The 24,377-nt window shown below is 40.8% G+C and overlaps 1 protein-coding gene across 3 annotated transcripts in view; it reads right to left on the bottom strand.

Moving 5' to 3' along the window:
- Nucleotides 1-24,103, bottom strand: part of SMAD2 (SMAD family member 2) — an 82,597-nt gene extending 58,494 nt beyond the window's left edge. For 2 of the 3 annotated variants that reach the window (XM_054032388.1, XM_054032390.1), the window contains exons 1-2: nucleotides 24,044-24,103; nucleotides 5,371-5,656 (exon numbers count right to left, since the gene is read on the bottom strand). In XM_054032388.1, the coding sequence (XP_053888363.1) occupies nucleotides 5,371-5,606 (236 nt within the window). In that variant the 5' untranslated portion in view covers nucleotides 5,607-5,656; nucleotides 24,044-24,103. Of the gene's footprint in view, nucleotides 1-5,370; nucleotides 5,657-23,919; nucleotides 24,014-24,043 lie in introns of those variants that run through there. The other variant, XM_054032389.1, reaches the window with a different exon arrangement.
- Between the last annotated feature and the right edge of the window lie 274 nt (nucleotides 24,104-24,377).

Raw genomic sequence — 24,377 nt, 5'->3', positions numbered from 1 at the left:
AGCCCCAGAAGTGAAGGGGCCACATGTACTTCACAGAACTACAGTTTAGGAAACTAAATAGTAATAGAGAAGACTGGAATCTCTCTCTGGGTTCCAGATTCTTACTCCTAAGATAGACAGAAGGGACCAAGCAACTATTCGCATCAGTCTTGTAAATTTATTTATTTTTATGTCAGACAAGCAAAGAAGATACTGAGTGCATGGATACTGCTTCCCAGTGAGTTTTGAGTTGATGTGCTAGGACAACAAGGAGGCACAGAGGCAGTACTCTGAAGAACAGACTTGGAACATTCTGAATATGCCAGGTATCAACAATACAGAGATTACACTTCAGTTTGATATGACGACTGCTTAAATCTTTTGTTCCCTTAAGAACACAGGAACACACTGGGTCAGACCAGCGATCCAGCTAGCCCTGTACCCTCTTTTCTGGCACTGGCCAGTGCCAGATGCATCAGAGTGCATGAATAGAAGAGGGCAATTATCAAATGATCCATCCCGTCATCCAGTCCCAGCTTCTTGCAGTCATTTGTCAATCAAGAAACACTTAACTGACAATGGATTTTGGAAAACTCCAAACTACATAAAAAGTCTTCCTGGCAGCATGTGAGCAATGGCTGCTGCCTGTAAAAACTGAGTCATGCATAGACATGTGACTTGCCCATGTGACTCCAAACTCCATTTTTGCTGTAATTTTCCACAGTAAGAACAAAGGTGTTCTTACACCTGGAGGAGACTATAAAAGGCTGATGCCTCATCTCCATCTTGTCTTCAATCCTGCTTCATACCTCTGGAGGGACTTTGCTACAAACTGAAGCTTTGAACAAAGGACTGAATGACCCATCCCAGCTGTGGATGTACTCCAGAGACTTGATTTGAACCTGCAGTTTATTCCAGCACTGCTACAAGCTTGAACCAAGAACTTTGCCATTACTGTATGTAATGGATTTCATTTAACCAATTCTAGCTCTCATCTATCTTTTTCCTTTTATGAATAAACCTTTAGATTCTAAAGGATTGGCAACAGCATGATTTGAGGGCAAGATCTAATTCGTATATTGACCTGTGTCTGGGGCTTGGTCCTTTGGGATAGAGAGAACCTTTTTCTTTTACTGGGGTATTGGTTTTCACAACCATTCATCCCCATAATGAGTGGCACTGGTGGTGATACTGGGAAACTGGCGTGTCTAAGGGAATTGCTTGTGGTTAGCCAGTGGGGTAAAACCGAAGTCCTCTCTGTTTGGCTGGTTTAGTTTGTCTTAGAGGTGGAAAAACCACAGCGTTGGGCTGTAACTGCCCTGCTCTAAGCAATTTGTCCTGAATTGGCACTCTCAGTTGGGTCCCACCAGAACCAGCATAGTTACAGTACCCCTCATTATTTTTGTTCCCCTTCTCTGAACCTATTATTATTATTATTATTATTATAAGAGGGGGTAACCACAACTGCATGCAGTATTCAAGATGTGGGCATACTGTAGATTTAGACAGGGACATTATATTTTCTGTCTTATCTATCCATTTCCTAATGGTTCCTAACATTGTTAGCTTTTTTGACTGATGCAGCACATTGAGCAGATGTTTTCATACAACTATCCACAATGACTCCAGGATCTCTTCTTGAGTGCCAACAGCTAATTTAGAGCATCATTTTGTATATATAATCCCAGCTATATTTTCCAAAGTGCATTACTTTGCATTTATCATCTCTGAATTTCATCCACTATTTTCTCACCCAGTTTTGGGAGACCCCTTTAACTCTTGGCAGTTTGCTTTGGACTTAACTATTTTGAGTAACTTTGTATCATCTGCAAACTTTCCCACCTCAACCTTCACCCTCTTTTCCAGATCATTTATCGTTTTATTGAAGGGCACTGGCCCAAGTACAGATCCTCAGGGGACCTTGCTATTTACCCCTCTCCATTCTGAGAAAGGAAACAGAGTAGGAATAAATGGTCCAATCTTTTAACCAGTTACAGATCCATGATAGGTCCTTCCCTCTTATCCCATGCCCGCTTACTTTGCGTAAGAGCCTTTGGTGAAAGACCTTGTCAAAGGCTTTCTGAAAGTCCAAATACACTATACCAACTGGATCATCCTTGTTCATATGTGTGTTGACACCCTCAAAAATTCTAAGATTGGTGAGGCATGATTTCCCTGTACAATAGCAGCACTGACTCTTCAACATATTGTGGTCATTTACATGTCTGATCATTCTGTTCTTTACTATAGGTTTCCACCAATTTTCCTAATACTGAAGTTACGCTTACTGGCCTGCAATTGCCAAGATTGCCTCTGGAACTGGCTTTTTTTTTTTTTAAATTGGAGTCAGATTAGTTATCCTCAAAGCATCTGGTATAGAAGCAGATATGTAAGGAGTTAGTTCTGCAATTTCTTATTTGAGTTCCTTCAGAACTCTTGGATGAACACCATCTGGTCCTAGTGGCTTATTACTGTTTAATTTGTTCTAAAATCTCATCTAGCGACACCTCAGTCTGGGACCGCTCCTCAGATTTGTCACATAAAAAGATGGCTCGGGGGCAGAGGGGGAGGGATCTCTCCTATGTACTCTGCAGTGAAAATTGATGCAAAGAATTCATTTTGCTTCTCCCCAAAGGCCTTGTCTTCCTTGAGTGCTTCTTTAGCACCTCAGTTATCTGGTGGCCCCACTGACTGTTTAGCAGTCTTACTGCTTCTGATGTACTGTACTAAAAAAAAAAAAAAAAAAAAAAAAATTGCTGTTTGTGTTTTTTGCTAGTTGCTCTTCAAATTATTTTTTTTTGGCCTGCCTAATTATACCTTTAGACTTCAAGAGCCAAAGTTTGTGCTCCTTTCCGTTTTCCTCATTAGGATCTGACTTCCAATTTTTAAAGGAAGTCTTTTGGTCTCCGACAACCTCTTTTTAGCCGTAGTGGTATTTTTAGTCCTCGTGTTTTGTTTTGTTTTAAAGCAAAGTGTATACATGTAGTTTGAACCTCTATTACAGTATTCTTAAGACATTTCCATGCAGTTTGCAGACATTTCACTTGACAATTTCTATTTAACTGAAATCCTCATTTTTGGTCGTTCCCCGTTTTGAAGCTAAATGATTCGGTGGTGAGTTTCTTTGGTATCGTCCCCTCCCAGGATGTTAAATTTAATTACAATATGGTTGCTATTATTGACTAGTTCAGCTATCTCCACCTCTTGTGCCAGACCCCATGCTCCACTTAGGACTAACTCAAAATATTGCCTCTCCCTTTGCGTTCCAGAACTAGCTGTGCCAAGAAGCAGTCATTAATGGTGTTTAGAATCGTTCCCTGCATCCTGTCCTGAGGTGATATTTACCCAGTCAATATGGGGATAGTAGAAATCCCACAGTATTGGGTGTTCTCCTGGAGCATTTCACCATCACCATCCTGGTCAGGTGGTCACTAGCATATTCCTACTGTTCTACTCATTTACACATGTAATTTCTAGCTAGAGAGATTCTATGGCACCGTTTGATTAATTTAAGATAATCTAAACGAAAGCAGAGTCAAATATAGCATAGTGCCACTGCCCCACCAGCACAACCTACTTTGCCATTCCTATATCTTTTGTACCCAGTGTTACCATTGTATTTCATTAAGCACTGACTAATTTCAGTTATTACTCTGCCACAAAGAGGGTGCACAAACACGAGAAGTTATCTGAATGGGGGTGCAAGCAGAGCCTAAGGAATGCAGTGATAAATTGACATGCTACTTAAAATACTCCTCTTACATGAAAGTACATAAACCCAATGCTAGAAAATGCAAGCTAGTTCAAGAGATTTGGACAACTCAGTTTATGTTTTAAGTGTTAGGCCTTCTAGAAATCTACCAGAGGTGTCTCAAAGATTAACAATTTGGCCAAACATTGAATCCAATCTTATCAATGTAGACCCATATGGCATAATCAGATTTTGAAGAATCAAAGCTTTCATTTAAAAAAAAATCTAGGCCTTGTGTTAGCAGAGAACTTTCCAAAAGATAACTGATTGCCAATTTGCAAACAGATTTTTTTTTTTTTTTAAAAGGATAATAAATGCACCTTAATTGCTCCAAAGGGTGTGAATTCTACCCGAGCCTACTAAAGCCAAGCAAGAACACATGTCTACAATATATATTTCATTAGACTAGATTGCATGAGGAAGGGGATGGGAATGAAGTCCACAGAAAGTGAGTTGCTGCAGGGAAGAAAGAAGAATGGGGATAAAAATAGTAGTAGGCCTAAAACGTGAGCAAAAGGCTATGCCATACGCAACAAGGGATGTAAAAAGCTATTACGACATAATGGCTATAATCTGCCCTTGAGGTGTGATAGCCATCCATTAACCATCAAAGTTCTACTGTGCATTAAGATCTGCATGCAGTTTTAAGTGTATATCCCAGCCCACGTGTCCTACACAAACAGAATTCAACCTCTCAAAAACAGGAGCAACACTCTTGCTTAAGCAGTTCCTTAGTCTTAATATAGGTCCCATGTGCCTAGAGAGAGTTCCCATTTCATAAGATCCTGTAGTAAGTTTTTCAGAGCAAGAAAAACAAGGCACCCGTGAAGTGCTCCCATATGGACTTTCCGAAAAGAGTTTAATGAAAATAATGCACAGGCCTCAGTGGTATTATGCACAATACGGATCTACAGTAGGCCAGACTAATATCCACAATAAAGTACGATCCTTTCACACAGGAGCTGCTATGAATAAAGTTGAGAAAGTCAAAAAGGAAAAAATGCAAGTAATTCACCGATATATCAATATAAAGCACAAGAGATGTACTCCAAGTTAATCGGAATTGCTTTCATTAACTGGTAACAAAGAATAAGTACACAATAAGGTCTCACAGCAAAATGCCTCAGGGCATCTGAGATTTCCCATCCAAGAGGGGGTGGGGGTGCTGCAGATTGTACAACTGACATGAGTTTACCATACACCTAAAGATGACCTTTACATACAATTAGCTGACTGAAGTGTTGACCAAGGAAAAACAAAATCAATTTTACACTGGAAGTGCAGGTTCTGTAGGCCCTTCCAGGGCTGTTAACTGAAAGACTCAAAGAAAATGCTACAAAGTAACAGCTCCCAGAACCATTCTGCATAAGTGGGGATCAAGATAGTAATTTTAATTGGCATGTCTTAAAAAATTTGTCCTATTGAAGATTTAGAGACTTTATGAAGAACATTGTTCAACTGTAAATATTAAAATAAGCACTGCAAGATCATGTTAAGCTACTAGTTTTCAAAGAAAAAAGTTAAATATTTTGAAGCATGTTACTTACACAGTTAATGTTCTGTAGGGATGATTTAAAATAGGTGTCTAATCAGCCACTCGTTAAATAGTTTGAAATAATTTCAAACCAGACTGCACTTACCTTGGTATTGTAACACATTTTGTATTGCAGTTCTGAGTGGTAATTGCTTTCTCAAGCTCATCTAGTTGTCCTGTTTTCTTGAGCTTCTTGACCAAGCTTTTCACTGCCTTCTCACACCATTTTTCCTCCTGACCATTCTGCTCACCACCACCAGCCCCTCCAGAACCACCAGCTGATTTCTTCCACCCCAGCAGCCTCTTCACAACTGGTGGCGTGAATGGCAATATGGATGACATGTTCTCCAAAACAGCACTCTGTGTCCAATAAGTTAGCTGCCCTATCCAATCTAGGGAAAGAAAGAATGACAAATTAGCAACTAGTTTTTAGTGGGGCAGATGTCTTGGTAAGACTCTTTACCCCCAGATGCAGCAGAACTTGGGGACATTCTAGAATGCCTAGTCCAACAAATGAAGTGTTTGTTTTTTAACTAGAAGACAGCATTAACTTTCTATGTTAGCTTCACAGACTAGATTCCAGTCAGGTACAAGTTTTCCCTTTTTCCAATATGCAAGCGGTAGCAAACCATCCATCCTCTCCCTCCAAATCCACACCATGTACCTATGGCATTCTTATACTGTATTGTGAAAGTCACAATACACACTACACACCTGTTCTCAGCTGTTTAAATTAAGGCAAGGGATTTAAACAGAAAAATGTCTTCTTCTATAACTTGCCTGTGACTAGTACAGAAATCAGTTTGTTTTTGCATCAGATCGATAGTTTTCCACTTGTGATACCACTTGTTGATAAATTATTTAAAAAATTTAATCCACTCATTTTACAGGTAGCAGTTCAATAAATACAATGGAGTTTTAAAAGAGTGACTCATCTAGATGCTACTAAGAGGATATAGTACAGGATAATCCTCCAAACTGAGCAGATTATACAAACCCAGTTCATTTGTTCACTTTAAAATTTTGATAAATTTGAAGTAAGATATATATACCAAGGTACACATTTTGTCCAGCTTGGAGTAAGACATCACTTAATTCATGACTTGGACATGTCACGATCATTGTTGCATAGAAGAAGTCTTCTGCCAACTTTTTAGCTAGCCATTTGCTGCCATACCAGAATATTTAAATGGCTACCAAATTTTATTTGCACAAGGGATGCAATCAATTTGAAGTCACTTTTTTTTAAACTGACTTCTAAGGGGGTGGTATACTATTGGTTTTCTGCAAGCTATTTGAAGTGTGTAAACATTGGCAATGAAGTCTTCCAAAATTCAGTAAGAATATCAAGAACTTTATTTGTATTTAATCCAAGCTTTTGTCCACTGGTGCTTGCAACAGAAGTAGTTAGATCTATCTTTGCATCATACGGTCTTTCATCTGATATCCACTATCAGTTCAAAAAGAAGTCAACAGGATGTCTGTGGGTTTATATAGCTGCAAGCCTGGAAAGGACACTGAAATGCATGCCTTACTTAGAAGTCACCCTGCCTGGTGCTGTTTGACTATTCTGTATCTGATTTAACTATTATAAAGAATTCTTAATTTCTATTAATGTTTAGTAATTTGGGATAATCCATATAAATTCAGAACCAACTACACAGTTTGGGGGAAGACAGACAAGTGTTGTGACTTGCCTAAGGACAGCAGTGTCGTGAATAAATCATGGGATTGGAAAGTCAGAAACTATAGGCTCTAATTGTATCTCCAGCAGGGACTTCTTGTTTGAATTTCAGCAAACCACTTAACTGCCAAGCCTCAGTTCCCTCACCTGTAATATTTCCTTACTTCACAGAGAGCTGTGGGACTTCAGCATTTCCTCCTGGCTCCCAAACCTAAAATCGGTCCACTAAATCAGAGTTTTTAAGATAATCTACATCCCCAACCAGTGCCTCCACGCACATCCCACTCCCCTTATATTAAAGGAAAACGGATTTTACTTAAATGGAGATTTCTCCCATGTGAGCCAACAACCATATTAGTTTGATTTCATATGCTTCAATATGAAAGCTTCACATTTCAAATTTAAAAAAAAAAAAAAAATGAGTTTACAGGGATACAAAGAACTGTTGCTTTCACTGAACATGCTTTTTTTTTAATTAAGTTATAATTTTTGAACACTGTTATACTTGGTGAATATTCACCAGGATCAATTTCCCAACACTTAAAATATAAATTACAATCTTAGTTACACGGGTATCATTGACTAGCTCCACTGACTTCACTGGAGGAAAACAGATTTGAGAACCCTGTCTTCAAATTTTGGCTTGTACACACTGAGCTCTGTATAAGAAAGGTATATATGAAGATGGAGAACATTTCCTCTGTCCTTCCATTAGCCTACTCTTGATTTGAAATTAATTCATTAATGCATTAATTTTGCAGTGCTATCTTCTCCATGTATTACGGTAAAATAAAGCCATTACTGGAGCTAGGTTTCCAGTTGAGAGTCCAGAAGACTGAATTCATCATCTGCTATTTAAAACACACACACATAAAATAACAAAGAGTCTGGTGGCACCTTAAAGACTAACAGATTTATTTGGGCATAAGCTTTCGTGAGTAAAAACCTCACTTCTTCGGATGCATAGAGTGAAAGCTACAGATGCAGGCATTATATACAGACACATGGAGAGCAGGGAGTTACTTCACAAGTGGCGAACCAGTGTTGACAAGGCCAATTCAATCAGGGTGGATGTAGTCCACTCCCAATAATAGATGAGGAGGTGTCAATTCCAGGAGAGGAAAAGCTGCTTCTGTAGTGAGCCAGCCACTCCCAATCCCTATTCAAGCCCAGATTAATGGTGTTGAATTTGCAAATGAATTTTAGTTCTGCTGTTTCTCTTTGAAGTCTGTTTCTGAAGTTTTTTTGTTCAATGACAGTGACTTTTAAATCTGTGATAGAATGACCAGGAAGATTGAAGTGTTCACTTACTGGCTTGTGTATGTTACCATTCCTGATGTCCGATTTGTGTCCATTTATTCTTTTGCGGAGGGACTGTCCGGTTTGGCCAATGTACATGGCAGAGGGGCATTGCTGGCACATGATGGCATATATGACATTAGTGGATGTGCAGGTGAATGAGCCCCTGATGGTGTGGCTGATGTGGTTGGGTCCTCTGATGCTGTTGCCAGAGTAGATATGGGGACAGAGTAGGCAACGAGGTTTGCTACAGGGATAGGTTCCTGGGTTGGTGTTTCTGTGGTGTGGTGTGTAGTTGCTGGTGAGTACCCTGATACTTGACACCATGCAAGGCACTAAATTTAGCCGTATGGAGTGGAAATCCATCAACCTCAACAAAAAACTTGCACAGATACAGACAGACATCATCTTCCTCTCCAAATGCAAACAGATGGACATCATACCAAAAGGACTGAAGGTAAAAAATCCATTGCAATCAACATACTACACTGAGTATGGTGAGAGACTGTGCCACACACTCTCAAAGAAACTGAGGAACCACCTGATCAGCATCCTTTACAGCAGACAGGAGAAGATCAAGAATGAGCTCTCAGAACTGGAGACTCTCATACAATACCAGCCTTCTACACAAACTTCAACGTGGCTGGACTTTACAAAAATGAGACAAGCCATTTACAATGCACATTTCACTTCTCTACAGAGGAAAAAGGACTGCAAGCTATCTAAACTAATACCTGCCACTGGGGGCTATAACAATGGTACCCTCAACTCATCTAACAACATTGTCAATCTTTCCAACCACAGACTTAGCCCAGCAGAAGAGTCTGTCCTATCTCGGGGACTCTCTTTCTGTCCCACCATCCCCACGAACATGATACAGTTCTGCGGTGATTTGGAAGCCTACTTTCGTCGTCTCCGACTCAAGGAATATTTTCAACGCACCACTGAACAGTGCACTGACCCACAGGAACCTTCCTACCAACACTACAAGAAGAGGAACTCTGCGTGGACTCCTCCTGATGGTCGAAATGACAGACTGGACCTCTACATAGAGTGTTTCCGCAGACGCGCACAGGCTGAAATTGTGGACAAACAATATCACTTGTCCCATAACCTCAGCCGTACAGAACGCAATGCCATCCACAGCCTCAGAAACAACTCTGACATTATCATCAAAGGAGCTGACAAAGGAGGTGCTGTAGTCATAATGAACAGGTCAGATTATGAACAGGAGGCTGCCAGGCAACTCTCCAAGACCACATTCTACAGGCCACTATCCTCTGATCCTACTGAGGAATACCAAAAGAAACTACACCATCTGCTCAAGAAACTCCCAGCTACAGTACAGGAACAAATCTACATGGACACACCCCCAGAACCCCGACCAGGGGTATTCTATCTGCTACCCAAGATCCATAAACCCGGAAACCCTGGACGCCCCATCATCTCAGGCATTGGTACTCTGACAGCAGGATTATCTGGCTATTTGGACACTCTCCTCAGACCCTATGCTACCAGCACTCCCAGCTATCTTCGAGACACCACCGACTTCCTGAGGAAACTACAGTGCATTGACGTTCTTCCTGAAAACACCATCCTGGCCACCATGGATGTAGAAGCACTTTATACCAATATTCCACATGAGGATGGACTACAAGCTGTCAGGAACAGTATCCCTGATGAGGCCACAGCAAGCCTGGTGGCTGAGCTTTGTGACTTTGTCCTCACCCACAACCACTTCAGATTTGGGGACAACTTATACCTTCAAGTCAGTGGCACTGCTATGGGTACCCGCATGGCCCCACAGTATGCCAACATTTTTATGGCTGACTTAGAACAACGCTTCCTCAGCTCTCGTCCCCTAGTGCCCCTCCTCTACTTGCGCTACATTGATGACATCTTCATCATATGGACCCACGGAAAGGAGGCCCTTGAAGAATTCCACCTGGACTTCAACAATTTCCACCCCACCATCAACCTCAGCCTGGACCAGTCCACACAAGAGATCCACTTCCTGGACACTACAGTACAAATAAGTGATGGTCACATAAACACCACCCTATACCGGAAACCTACTGACCGCTATACGTACCTACATGCCTCCAGCTTCCATCCAAGACACATCATACGATCCATTGTCTACAGCCAAGCCCTAAGATACAACCGAATTTGCTCCAACCCCTCAGACAGAGACAAACACCTACAAGATCTTTATCAAGCATTCGTAAAACTACAATACCCACCTGGGGAAGTGAGGAAACAGATTGACAGAGCAAGACGGGTACCCAGAAATCACCTACTACAGGACAGGCCCAACAAGGACAATAACAGAACACCACTGGCCATCACATACAGCCCCCAGCTAAAACCTCTCCAGCGTATTATCCACGACCTACAACCTATCCTGGAAAATGATCCCTCACTCTCACAGACCTTGGGAGGCAGGCCAGTCCTTGCTTACAGACAACCCCCCAACCTGAAGCAAATACTCACCAGCAACTACACACCACACCACAGAAACACCAACCCAGGAACCTATCCCTGTAGCAAACCTCGTTGCCTACTCTGTCCCCATATCTACTCTGGCAACAGCATCAGAGGACCCAACCACATCAGCCACACCATCAGGGGCTCATTCACCTGCACATCCACTAATGTCATATATGCCATCATGTGCCAGCAATGCCCCTCTGCCATGTACATTGGCCAAACCGGACAGTCCCTCCGCAAAAGAATAAATGGACACAAATCGGACATCAGGAATGGTAACATACACAAGCCAGTAAGTGAACACTTCAATCTCCCTGGTCATTCTATCACAGATTTAAAAGTCACTGTCATTGAACAAAAAAACTTCAGAAACAGACTTCAAAGAGAAACAGCAGAACTAAAATTCATTTGCAAATTCAACACCATTAATCTGGGCTTGAATAGGGATTGGGAGTGGCTGGCTCACTACAGAAGCAGCTTTTCCTCTCCTGGAATTGACACCTCCTCATCTATTATTGGGAGTGGACTACATCCACCCTGATTGAATTGGCCTTGTCAACACTGGTTCGCCACTTGTGAAGTAACTCCCTGCTCTCCATGTGTCTGTATATAATGCCTGCATCTGTAGCTTTCACTCTATGCATCCGAAGAAGTGAGGTTTTTACTCACGAAAGCTTATGCCCAAATAAATCTGTTAGTCTTTAAGGTGCCACCAGACTCTTTGTTGTTTTTGTAGATACAGACTAACACGGCTACCCCCTGATACTTGACACATAAAATAGGGCACTTAGTTTGGCCTTCTTTATATTTCACATAAGAACAGCTACACTTGATCAGCCCCATGATCCATCTTGTCCAAGAGTGGCCACAACCAGATGCTTCAGAAAAGGTACAAGAAATCTAAATCAGCAGATGATGGATAATCTGACTCCCATGACGGTCTGATCCTAATCATTAACATGGTCAAACTCTGAAGCATGAGGTTTTATCTCCCTTTCAAAATTTTAACTAGCTACAAACATTCAAATAAGGCTCCAATCTCTCCAACTCTTGCCAAGTTCTTGGCCTGGATGTTCTGCAGCAGTGAGTTCCAGTGAACTTACCCATTTTATGAAATTCTTTCCTTTGATCATTTTTAAATTTGCCACCTGTCAGCAGCATGAATAAAAGCCTATGGTTATTTCACTGACCTGTTTATTTGAAACAAATACAGGCATATTTTTAAAAATAAACCCATTTAAAATTAAATAGGAAACTGACAACCCATGTTAAGGCCTACATTTATTAGACTAATAATTTAAAATAAATAATATTGAGCAATACATGTTTGCTGCTGAAGTTTTAAAGAAAGTCAAACCACGGAATTGCTGGGAGTCATAGGCTAAAAACCAGGAACCAGAGTTAGTGGAAGTACTAACGCAGCTTTTTTGACAGCTATAGATTCTGCTGCAGGTGCCAAGAGAATCTCTTCAGTTCAGTTTATTCAACTAGTTCAATTCAGTGACTAGTTCATTCAAAGTTAAGAAATTAATAGGGTGCTTAAAAGACAGGAAATCTTGTTTTCCTCTTCCAACATATGCATAAAAATTAGGTACGAGGATAAGATCACCAAGATTTTAGAAAACTTGTAGAATATGACCAACAGAAACAATCTGTTCAATTCATTAACTACTTCCTTTGTTTCCTCAGTTAGCTAGCTATGCAAACCATTGTTCTGATAGACAACGTTTAGCTGGCACATTTTTATTTAGGAAGAGTTTTAAAGTACTCTTCCCATGTATTTGAGTGTTTATTTCAATCCAACTAGATAGTGACACAAACTACAATAAAAATCCATCATTCACCATTTAACAAATAAATTTAAAAAGTTAAGAATCTGAATAAAAGTAAACTAAGCTATACAATATATGAATGAGTGTATTGTCCTGGTTACCCAAAAGAAGCATCAAATTTAGCATAAAGGCTGTATTTAGTTGCAAATCAAATACCTTTTTGGTTACTCAGTGAGAATCAACCTCTCTTTAGGGAAAAACAATAATACACATGCAAAATAAGACTGAAATCAATGATTTACATCAAGGTTTTCTGCTTGCTGATTTAAATCACAATTAAAATCGCCAATTTTAATTGCTTTGATTTAAACCAATGTACCCAACTTTCAAGGTACTGAATGTTCCCTTGCTCTTGTGTTACAAGACAGTGTGCAAACAACCTACCTTCAATTCACTATCTTACATTCTCTTATTTGCCTCTAAGGTAACAATCCAGCTCTTCTTAAGAGTTTTACATGCCCCTAATCATTCTTGTTGCTCTTCTCTAATTTTGAAAGATCCTTTTTGAGATGGGTAACCAATATAGCACAGTGGTCTCCATCAGGACATGCCATTGTAAATCAATGCTACCTGAGACTTTGTATTCTCCTTCCCATTCTTTATTCATTTTTTTTTTTTTTTTTTTGGGGGGGGGGGGGGGGTTGGAAGACAGCTGCACATTTAGCTTATACCTTCACTCTCTGCCACATGACAGTTCCCTTTGCTGAGTCTTTCATTGACTTAGAACTGTTTTGTGCTTGAGTACAATTTTTACTTGGTATTTATCAACATTAAGCTTATCATACTCCTTTATCCACTTTGCTATGTCCAAGAAAGGATCAGACAGAATTTTCCTTTGCAGAATGGTTAAGATCTAACCGATATCCTAACAGGATATTCTAGCTCTAGCCTGTGTTTAATTATAGTTTCAAACAGTTAATCAGGTACAGGTGAAAGCTCACTGGTCAGGGCCTAATTTTAAATACAAGTACATTTGCTACCCTCAAGTCTCAACAGTAGCTGATTTTGAATGCGATGGCAACTGGCTTTGAGTGTGGCCACATTCGGAGAAAGAAAAAAAAGAAAAAAAGCTTTTCTAGAAAGTATCAGTTTGTACTGTGAAGGCTCTCTCTCTCTGAAAAGAACAGAAAAGCTTCAGAATTTTAACACTGCAGAATGCCAAAACTCATGACACCCTCTTAAATTTTTGGGATGCTTAATTTTCCTAAGATAGCTTCTTGCTCCTAGCCATTGTTATATTACTACATCAGAGCTTAGTTGTGTTTCAGCAAAACAGTGTCTACTTACAGGTTATTTCACCTGTGACCTACACATTTGTCATGCAGAGCACAGAGAAATGTGACAAGAGTAGGGCAGGAGTGTTGATTTAAAAAAAAAAAATCAAGATCTGTTTTGAAATTGTCAAGTCTCTTTTGAATATGCTGAATTAGCTTTATTTGTAAAGCTACACTCTCCCCCGAAAATCAGATACACCACAAAGCAGAGGCTATTAAAACATGAAGTCTGACTGCACAGATGTTAACTCAGATGGGAGGGGGTGCACACGAGGAACTGGCAGTAAAGAAAAACGTGTATTTGCCACCATCAAAACGGCTGAAAGAAGTCTGCAAGCTTAAAAATAAAAAGCTACCTTTAGGCTGAGGCCAAGCATGGAAGCTTTCCCTCTGATGCTAATAAGTTCTGAGGAATTGAAAATATGGTTATCAAAAGAAGTTTTGCAAATTCTGAAACAGTGCCATCAGATTCTGATCCAGACCTCTTTACCTACATCTTTGTCACATTATCCAAAAATTATCCAAACAGGAATTAATATTGTAACTCACCTTAATGTGCACCAAGCAAAAAGCCACAAGTGAAGAATTGCACAATTGTGGCTGGAAAACTGATGCAAACAAAGTAACAATAGGGATGCTGATCCCATGCTGTGCTGATGAACTACTCCGGCAAAAGCTCAACTAAGTTTTATTCTGTTCTCTTTTCCATTCCTTCATAGGGAGTTCATATGGCTTTATTCTAGACCACTGCCACTTCACTATTTGCCCTGTTTAGCACTCTCAACTCACAGACATCAGAAGAAGAAGAACAGGAGTACTTGTGGCACCTTAGAGACTAACAAATTTATTAGAGCATAAGCTTTCGTATGCATCCGAAGAAGTGGGCTGTAGTCCACGAAAGCTTATGCTCTAATAAACTTGTTAGTCTCTAAGGTGCCACAAGTACTCCTGTTCTTCTTTTTGCGGATACAGACTAACACAGCTGTTACTCTGAAACCAGACATCATAATGTTTACTATGCCAATGATTCAAGTCTATTACAATCCCAACCCACTGCCAATGAGCCAGTCCCATGTCAGCCCAACATTTTCTTGAAGTCCTGGTGTCAGCTTAATATGGTTAAAAATGGAACTTCTGACTTTTCCTCGTAATACAGCCTCATTCTATACAGTCACTGTTGATGTCAACCTTTGTCACTTGCTCATGATCTAGGCATCATCTTCAACTACTCTTCTCCCCCCCCTTAAGAGTGTCATGCTCCACATCCTACCCCCATGTCTAAAAAGCTTTATACAGCTTCTCTCCAAAGTGTCTAGAATCTCACCTATGTCCACACACCTAAAACTCAACCATTTCCCATACTGTTAGTTGCAAATTCAACCAATGGCCTGCATAATACTTCACACCTCCTATTCCACTCTAAGAAATGCAACTAAAAACTGCCTCAGCCCCTTGTCCCACCAGCAACTCCCTTTTCCACCAAATCAAGCTCAAGCCTGTGGAGCCTGTCTTCAAGGCCCAACAGTTTATCTCCCACTCATTTGTTCTTATTCCATTGTCTATCCCTTGCTCCCATCATTACATCCTCAAAGTTTGTCTTCTTCTGACATAACTATCTACACTCTGACACACTACCGCAACACATTGAACACCCTCCCTATAATGAGGCATCAAATCACTAGATGCACTTCTGAAACATGCACAACAAAATTCCAATTAGGAATAAGCAACTTACATTAACTATTTTGTTCCCCTCCACATCCTTTGCACCTTGTGTCTCAGACTGCAATTTCTGTTGTGCCTCACAGTATGTCTACACAGCAAAGTAAATCCCACAGTGCTTGAGTCTCAGAGCCTGAGGCCAACTGACTTAGGGGGCTTTGGTTGCAGGGCTAAAAAGACAGCCATGTAGACATTTGGGTTCAGCCTGAAGCCCAGGCTCTGAGACTCTTCCCCCTCATGGGTTTCACAGTCCATGCTCCAGCCTGAGCCTGAAGGTCTACAGGGCTATTTTTAGCCCCACAGTCTGAGCCCTGTGAGCCCAAGTCAACTGACTCAGGGTTTCAGGTAGCTGAAGTTGCGTAACTTTAATCTAACACCGCACCCCTGTGTAGACCAGACCTAAGGGTACGAGACCATCCTGCTGCGTAGGCAGGACCTAGCACTCTACGCATGCATTTGCAATAGCAAGCGCTCCGCAAGGCTATGTGCTGTAAAACCAGGTTACCAGGAGAATTATCCATCTTTAATGTGGAGTTGAAATAACTCCAGTTTTATCTAGCTGCAAATATATTTCTGCTGTCTGATGTGCACATGAATTAACAGTGCAGACTAAAAGCTAATAATTGTGGTACTTCTAAGTCACAATTTTGAAGTCAAGTTTGCTATTCTAAACCTTAATTTACTTCATTCTCTGCAGTACCTTTGCACAAGCGTTAAAGATAAGCCAATGATCCTGGAAACAACCAAGCATAGAAGATAAAGAGGGACCCTTACAGCTGACATGCAAGAGACTAAAATCATGAGCACAAAGGCTGTACCTTCTTGAATGTCTGGAAAATCTGTTTACAGTAGCACTAGTGATGTTCTAGAAACAAAAGCACTTTGTTCATGATGTACAAGGTTTGAAAACATTGCAGATCACAAGTCTGCTTGCTCATCTTAAAAAGATTAAATAAAATCTTATCTTCCCTAGTTTTACTGGAAGATTTACTGTAATTCTAAGGAATCTGGTTTGTGAGCACTCTTTAGCTACAGCTATACTAGAGCGTTTACAGCGGCAGAGCTGGAGCAATGCAGCTGTGCCACTGTAAACGCTCTAATGAAGTTAGTGGTTCTCACCCAGGGGTATGGATCCTCCTGGATGTACGCAGAGGTCTTTGAGGGGGTACATCAACTCATCTAGATATTTGTCTAGTTTTACAATAGGCTACAGAAAAAGCACTAGCAAAGTCAGTACAACTAAAATTTCATACAATGACATGTTTATACTGCTTTATATACTATTGCAAGTACAATATTTAAATTCTAATTGATTTGTTTTATAATTATATGATAAAAATGAGAAAGTTGGCAATTTTTCAGTAATAGTGTGCTGTGACTCTTTTGTATTTCATAAGTAGTTTTTAAGTAAGGTGAAACTTGGGGGTACACAAGACAAATTGGACTCCTGAAAGGGGTACAGTAGTCTGGAAAGGTTGAGAGCCATTGGTGTAATGTAACCGCTCTAAGCCAACTTAACTACTCCAGCTCCATGAGTAGCAGTAACTATGTCAGTGGGAGAAGCTCTCCCTCCAATATAGCATTGTCTACACCAGCACTTAGGACAATGTAATATAAGCTATACAATAATAAGTACCAGTGTAGACATACCCTTAGATAAGAAAGCAAGGGTGTTGAGTACCTCCAGAAACAAATCTCTCTGAAGACTCATTGTGCAGTTCAAGAGAGACTTAGAGAGACTAAGAGTCCATTTTCCTCAGATTTCACTTCTCATCTCTTGTGATGTCATATGATCAGCCTTTTATAGAAGGCCACAATAGACAATGCCTCACTTTCTAATGTTATAAGTAGGCTTTTCAAGTTTTAGGCCTCTTTCAATTAATAAGAAACAGGGGGGTAGACAGGAGGAGCAGCTCCCCTGTCTCCTTCATAGGTCAACTTTAATATTAATTCAGTACAATGTGACATTTAAGTAATTGACTGAAGCTTAATATGACAATAGCTTAAAAAGACAATAGTTAATCCTTTAGTTAGCTTACATAATACTGAAAGTTGAGGCTTTAATAGGGCATTCAACAAAGGAAAATGTTTACAATTTATCTTATGTAAGGTTTCAGGGTAGCAGCCGTGTTAGTCTGTATCCTCAAAAAGAACAGGAGTACTTGTGCCACCTTAGAGACTAACAAATTTATTAGAGCATAAGCTTTCGTGGGCTACAACCCACTTCTTCGGATGCATAAGTGGGTTGTAGCCCACGAAAGCTTATGCTCTAATAAATTTGTTAGTCTCTAAGGTGGCACAAGTACTCCTGTTTTTATCTTATGTTACAGTATTAAGAGTGAGAAGCTTGCAAAAAGTAAACAGTGATAATCTGATTTTTTTTCTTCAATCTTACCTTAAAGAAGAATCATTTAAGCAGAACACTGATTTCCAAGTTCATAGAACCATGTTTGTATTGCAAACATGGAAGATATTTTGTTAAATTTAAAATTTATGAAAGTTTTTCCATTCACCTTAGATTGCAAAAAACTGGAATTTTGCACCAACTAACTGAAGTGAAAGGAGCCTCTAATCTGATGACACTCTTTGCACTTGCCTACCAATCTAATGTTAATAGCTGAATACCAGAGAAAAACAATTCAGCCCTAGAGCCAGATAATTCACGTCTATCTTTCCCCACTACTTCTTGGAATTCTGGGACACTAATTAGCATATGCAATAAAGGGAGAGGTGAAGTGGGCATGATCTAATACAACACTGGATTCAGGACATGGGACAAACTCAGCCTGCCTCCTTCTAGGGCTGCTGCATAGCTTCTGAACAGCAACTGCACATGCAAGAACAGATTGATGTACTAAGCAAGAGCCTCAGCTCTCTCCTGGCCCTCTCCCCCACCCGGTCTTGGGCAGGTGGAACAGTTTCACACCCTCCCCTCCCCACTGCGCGGGGGGGGGGGAAGAATCCAGCCTGCTGAGCAATGGCCTCAGTCCCAGTCCAGCCCTTCAGCCAATTAGGCCAGCAGTGGGGAATGGCTCTAAAGCTGCTCACCTCCCAACAAGCTCCATCTGGTCAGTTAACTGGTCCCAAGCTCCATCTGGCTAGCTAATGGGCCAGTGCCCCAAGTGGCAGAGCCAAGGACCCTCCTCAGCTTTCATATCAGCTGCTGAAGCTTAAGGCAGACCCCTCCTGCTCTTAAGACAGTTTTACTTAAGGGTAACTTTAAAGGTGTGATTCTGCAAGTACCACCAATTTAAATACCCACTGTTTAAAAGTAAGTTTTGCATTCTTATACAAAGGAACATTAACAATACCTCCCAAAATACTTATAATTAGAAACACTACTTCTGTAGCTCCTGTGAAAGTCTCAAAACACATTCCCCATCTTCTGTTAAGCAAACTGTCCAGTTGGATCATATCTTAAGTGACTTACCAAGGCTACAAAGCAAATTCACTCTTGAGGATGCATGAATGTCATCCCTGTAGACTCCCTAGCACCATGGGATGCAATTCTACTTGGCGCCTCAGGATACCACTGTAAGAAGTCAATCCCAACCCTGCTGCTATGTCACACTTTAACCTATTCTCCAATCATAAAGACATTAATATCTCCATCTACCCTGACACACTGCAAGCTTATGTATATGTACATGCCTCTGAAGCCTCAAAAAAAGTGTTTGAAAGTTAGAACTCTGCATAGTGATGACTTTAAGAGCCAACAGTGCCACGTCATTGCTTTTTTTAAGAATAAGACAGCCTGTTTTCCTTATCACTCATTTCATGAAACAAATGAGAAAGTCTTATAAAGCTTAATATACTTAGAATGAAGGTACTAGGAGAAACTCAAGTGCTTACCATGAATTATGAAAGTTTTTAGAAGCCAGATATTTTCCTTCAAATACTACGGGCTATTACAAGTTAAAGTATTAGAGACACGAGCCTAACTTTTTTCCTTTGTTTTATTAGCTATATTGTCAGCTCTTATGGGGAGTTAGAGTTGAAAGATAGGATTAACTATTAGGAATTTTAATGTATTGATAGAATTGACCATTTTTATGTGGCGTTAAAAATTAGAGGCAGGAGAAAGGAGAAGAGTCACTTTTAGTGATCTTAGGCCAGGTCTACACTATAAAATTAGGTTGTTTAACTACATTGGTCAGGGGTGTGAAAAATCCGAGCAGCACTGTTAAGCCAACCTAAATCCCTGTGTAGAGAGCGCTAGGTTGATGGAAGAATTCTTCCATTACCTAACTACCACCTCTCAGGGAGCTGGATTACCTACGCCAGCAGGAGAGCTCCTTGCATTGAAGTAGGTAGAGTCTACACTGTAGTGGTGCAGTAGCAGCGCTTTAAGTATAGACATACCCTTAGTAATATGACTAACGGAGCAGAAGTATTTTAGCAACCTAGGTAAAGTTACAAAGAGGGCAATTATCAAGGATTCCACTTCACTTAATTCATCACTTCATCTGTTTTAAGTTACTCACTGCATGTATACCCAAATACTCTAAGTTTTTCAGAATTTCATTGTTTGCTATCAAAGCTAAATAAATAGAGAGAGAAAGAGCGCGCGCGCATGCACATTTGAAACCATAACTCTATTTCTACTGAAATGTGTGCGTGTGTGTCCACACTTCAGCAGAAGAAGAGTTATGGTTCCAAATGCTATAGCAATTATGCAAGTAGTTTTCATATTTGCTCTGCCTGTTACATGGCGGCTTTTATGCATTCTATTCAAACCTCAGTATGACTACTAAAAATACACTGATGTGCATGTTTAACAGAGAAACATGTTTAAAATGGCCACTAGAAGTAACAACAAAAGAAATCAAGACTGAAGAAAAGTCTGCTAAGCTATATAAATTATAGAATATATAAATATTCTACTATAAAATATAAACCAGTAGAATGCGGACAACTAGTAGGCAGGGGTCATTGAAATCCCCCTCAATGCAGACTGTAATACAAATAATAATAATAATAATAAACTACCTAGTGCTTCATACAAGTCAAGCAAAGTCTGCCAACATAATGCAGTAACAGAAGGATACAACAGATAATAATGAAGCTTATGATTTATCTTATAAAAGTGAACAAATCTCCCCCACACCAACACACAAACTGTCCTGAAGTGATAGCCTTCAGTCATTATTTATATAGTTGAGATCTGTTGATGAAACAGAAGTTCCAACCTAAGCTGCTCAGATAGCAAGAAATCACTCCCTTAACTGCTCTCTTGTAGTGCACAGTATAATTAGTGCTATTGTCAGTTATCCATAAACCATAGTAAAATGTCAAGAGGAATGAAACCTGAGCCTACGTAGTGCACTTTCTACAGGGACATTTCAAAGAAACCAGTTGTTTTCAACTTTCAGAATTATTACCTGCACTCCCTCCATTTCTTCTAGCCCAGGCAGTACTGAACACAGGACTGTCTGTACCCTGTGTTCTACTACAAAAACTACTAATCCCATCGCATGACCTGCAGCAATTCAGTTTAACAAATTAACAGTTACAAATATTTTGGCAAAGTAAGCTTAGGTATTGTTTGCCTCTCATCACAGTTCACAAGCAGTTTGTGGCTTTATGATAAAAAAAGTCATTACATCCAATTTGAAGAGCAGAATTTACAGCTCACTTAGTAAGTCAGTCTCATAAATGGACGCTTTCAATTACAGAGAATTTACACACACAGCCCATTAACACAGTGTTAATACTTTTACAATAACTAAAGTTTCATCATGTACTGTTCTTTATTGAGACAGAATCTGGAATTCTCTTCTCCCTCTCCAATTCCTTACCCTTCAGACTTGTTGCAAGGTTTGTTCTCCTAAGCTTTTTTTTTTTTTTTTTTGGGGGGGGGGGGGGGGAGAGGGGAAGAGTTTACATCTCTCAAGCTTTCAGCAATACTGAGCATTTACAAGCTCCAATTAAACTCAATGGTAACTACAGGTGCTCAGCACTTTGGAAAGATCAAGTTGACATAAGATGGTTGAGAAGGATCCAGGAGGGCCTTTAGTTTGGAAATTCTCATTGTATGAACAAATTAAAATCAACAAGGGGGGGGGGGGGGAGAGAGAAGAGAAAGACGTCAATTTAGACAGGAACTAAACCCTTAAAAAGGGTAAGCCTTTTCAATTACCATTTGACCTTCTAAACCTCACTAGAGTTGACTATTTCTACTGTAAGTTTGACACGACATAGAATATCCACAATTCTAGTTTTCGCTATCAAAAGAACTCTGAAATTCTGCACACTATTTTTGCTAATCTACGCTTCTGAGTCTGAACTGTATGGGGCTTCAAAAAGGAAATCCAGTGCAGTGGTAAGCTACCACATCTTCCAATACATTGTTAAACATCAATTTGAAATTCTTGTAATTGGGTTTAAATAATCAAATTCTTTAAGAATTGAGTCTCATTGAGGGTTAATACCATATTACACCTTTGCTTTGTGTGTGTGTGTGTGGAGGGGGGAGGGGGGAAGAGTTAGGAGTGTGCACTATAAGCTGGTTTGGTTTTGTTTTTTTGTTTGCGGTGGGGGGAGCAAGAACTTCACTTCTACACTCTTACTATAGAGTTAACCTCATGATAAAAGTTAACACCACAACAGCAATCTTAGCAATTTAAGACTAACTAGAGTAATGTATCAAACTGATTTTTATCTCCCTTGATACTTGAAAGACCGTTAATTTTGTGGAAGCAACAAGTTAAGATATCCCTGAAGAGCAAAATATAATCCTCTTTTTCTAATGCCAGAGAAAGAACAAAAATATCTATGAAGGAAAGTCTACAAATCATTTCAAATAGGAATCTTATCTGACTGAAAGGGCCCCTTTCTCTCAGCTACAGGAACCTGATCAGTTTGGGGTGAAAAATGAGTGGTTACCGGGAGTGGGGGGGGGGCTGGTCTTATTTATTTATTAAAAAAACTTTTAAGTTTGCATTTTGCTAAATTTGACACACTGCAATCACACCACAATTAAGTTAGCCAACTTTAAACAATTTTAAGTATATAAAACTGTCCTTACTGCAGCCATGTTAGATAAGAGAAGTTCACTTAAAAAAAATCTTAAGACACCCTCTCTGTTCAAATGCAATAATTTAAATGGCTTATTTCACTGTAAGCTTCTTGATACGAATATATTTGCATTATCTCCATACACTCAGGAGGCTGCTTATTATAGCATTAAAACACTTCATCAGAGATATGTACATCTCAGCACTCACATAAGATATACTTTAAGAAAATGTTTTCAGTCACCCACAGTATTTGTCTGGTAGATATTTATATCTGGAGTAGATCTTAATTACAATATGGAAGTTTAGTTAAGAATGTTTTTCTACAAGCTGTAAGCTTGGTTTGTGAAGCAGGAGAGTACAACAAACAAGAAGAGTGATTTTAGATTTGAAATTGAATCCTAAACTCAACTTTCAAACCCCCTTGTAAGACTCAACAGAGGGTCCTGTGGCACCTTTAAGACTAACAGAAGTATTGAGAGCATAAGCTTTCGTGGGTAAGAACCTCACTACTGTCTTCTTACCCAACCATCCTTTATACAGAGTATAAACTAACGATTTTACTTAACTATTTTTCCCCTCACACATATACACAGTGCTACAAGTGGGAATTTTGCAAAATTGCTAAACTGACCACTATTTGCAGTTATTACAGTACATCAATTATAGCACCAACTTGGTAGGATGTGCTTATTTGTGTCTGAGGCTATATACTTCACAGATGTTTGCTTACATCTGGGTGAAGAGGATGAGCATTCACTGCCTACAAGCAGGGGAGAGAGGGTCAACCCCTAGGTAACACCCACTGGAGTGAAGGCTGAAAGTCACTTTCCAGCCCCACAGCTTTATTTTCAGATCGCTCACCATTTCATACAACGTTGGTTTCCCAGGCTGTAATTTTCCACATTTAATCTGTGTCAAGATCTTCGTTTGGCAAAGTCTGAGCTGGAGTTTTTCAAGGCTTTTGGTGGGGAGGGGAGTGGATAAGCGATACTGGCCTGCAACCCCAGCCCCGCACAAATCATAGTGTCCCCGAAAGACAGGCGCACCCCCCCCACCCCCATATTTATCCCCCGGGAACAGGAGGAGAACAGGGCCCAACTGCTTACCATATTGGGGACGAGGAGGAGGCAAAAAGAGAATCGGGCCCACTGTAAGGAGCCGGAGCCGGAGCCCCGCCCCCCCCCCCCCCACACACACACACACACACACACACACACACACTCCCGCCAGCCTCAGCCCCCCACAAACCGAGCCTCCCCCCCGCCCAGCGGCCAAGCCTCCCTCCCCCACAGCAGCCGCCACCTCCCACCACAACAAAGGGGGGGGCACCCCTACCATGGCCTGCTCCAGGTCAGAGCCCCCCCCCCCGCGCAAGGGCCACCCGTCAGCATCCGCGCCTTGACTGGCGGGGCCACCCCCGCCCCGGCCTGGCCAACGCCAAAGCCGGCCAGAGACCAACCTCTTCCTCGCCTAGCTGCGCCGCTGCTGCTGCCTCTCTCGCTGGCTAGTGGCTTCCTCTTGGCCGCCGCCCACTGCCCCCGCCATTGGTTAATGGAGGCGACGCGGCGCACGCAGCGACCCCGTTGATTGGCTCTGCTTTAAATCAGTTGTAGGAAGAGCGGGCGGTGGATGGATGATAGAGGCTACGTCCCGCCCCACTTAGCGATTGGCAGGCCTTAAGCCCAATCGGCGAAAGGCGGCGAGAAACGTCGTGCTGGAGACCTCACGACAGAGTGCGTGATCGGCGCGAAGGGAACGGCACTCGCTGATTGGCCTACAAGTGTGTCACTCCC

The sequence above is a fragment of the Malaclemys terrapin genome, chromosome 6, assembly GCF_027887155.1.
Source record: "Malaclemys terrapin pileata isolate rMalTer1 chromosome 6, rMalTer1.hap1, whole genome shotgun sequence".
Classification (NCBI taxonomy): Eukaryota; Metazoa; Chordata; order Testudines; family Emydidae; genus Malaclemys; species Malaclemys terrapin.
Note: the sequence above shows the minus strand (reverse complement) of the source record. Positions and strands in the feature narration are given on the sequence as shown.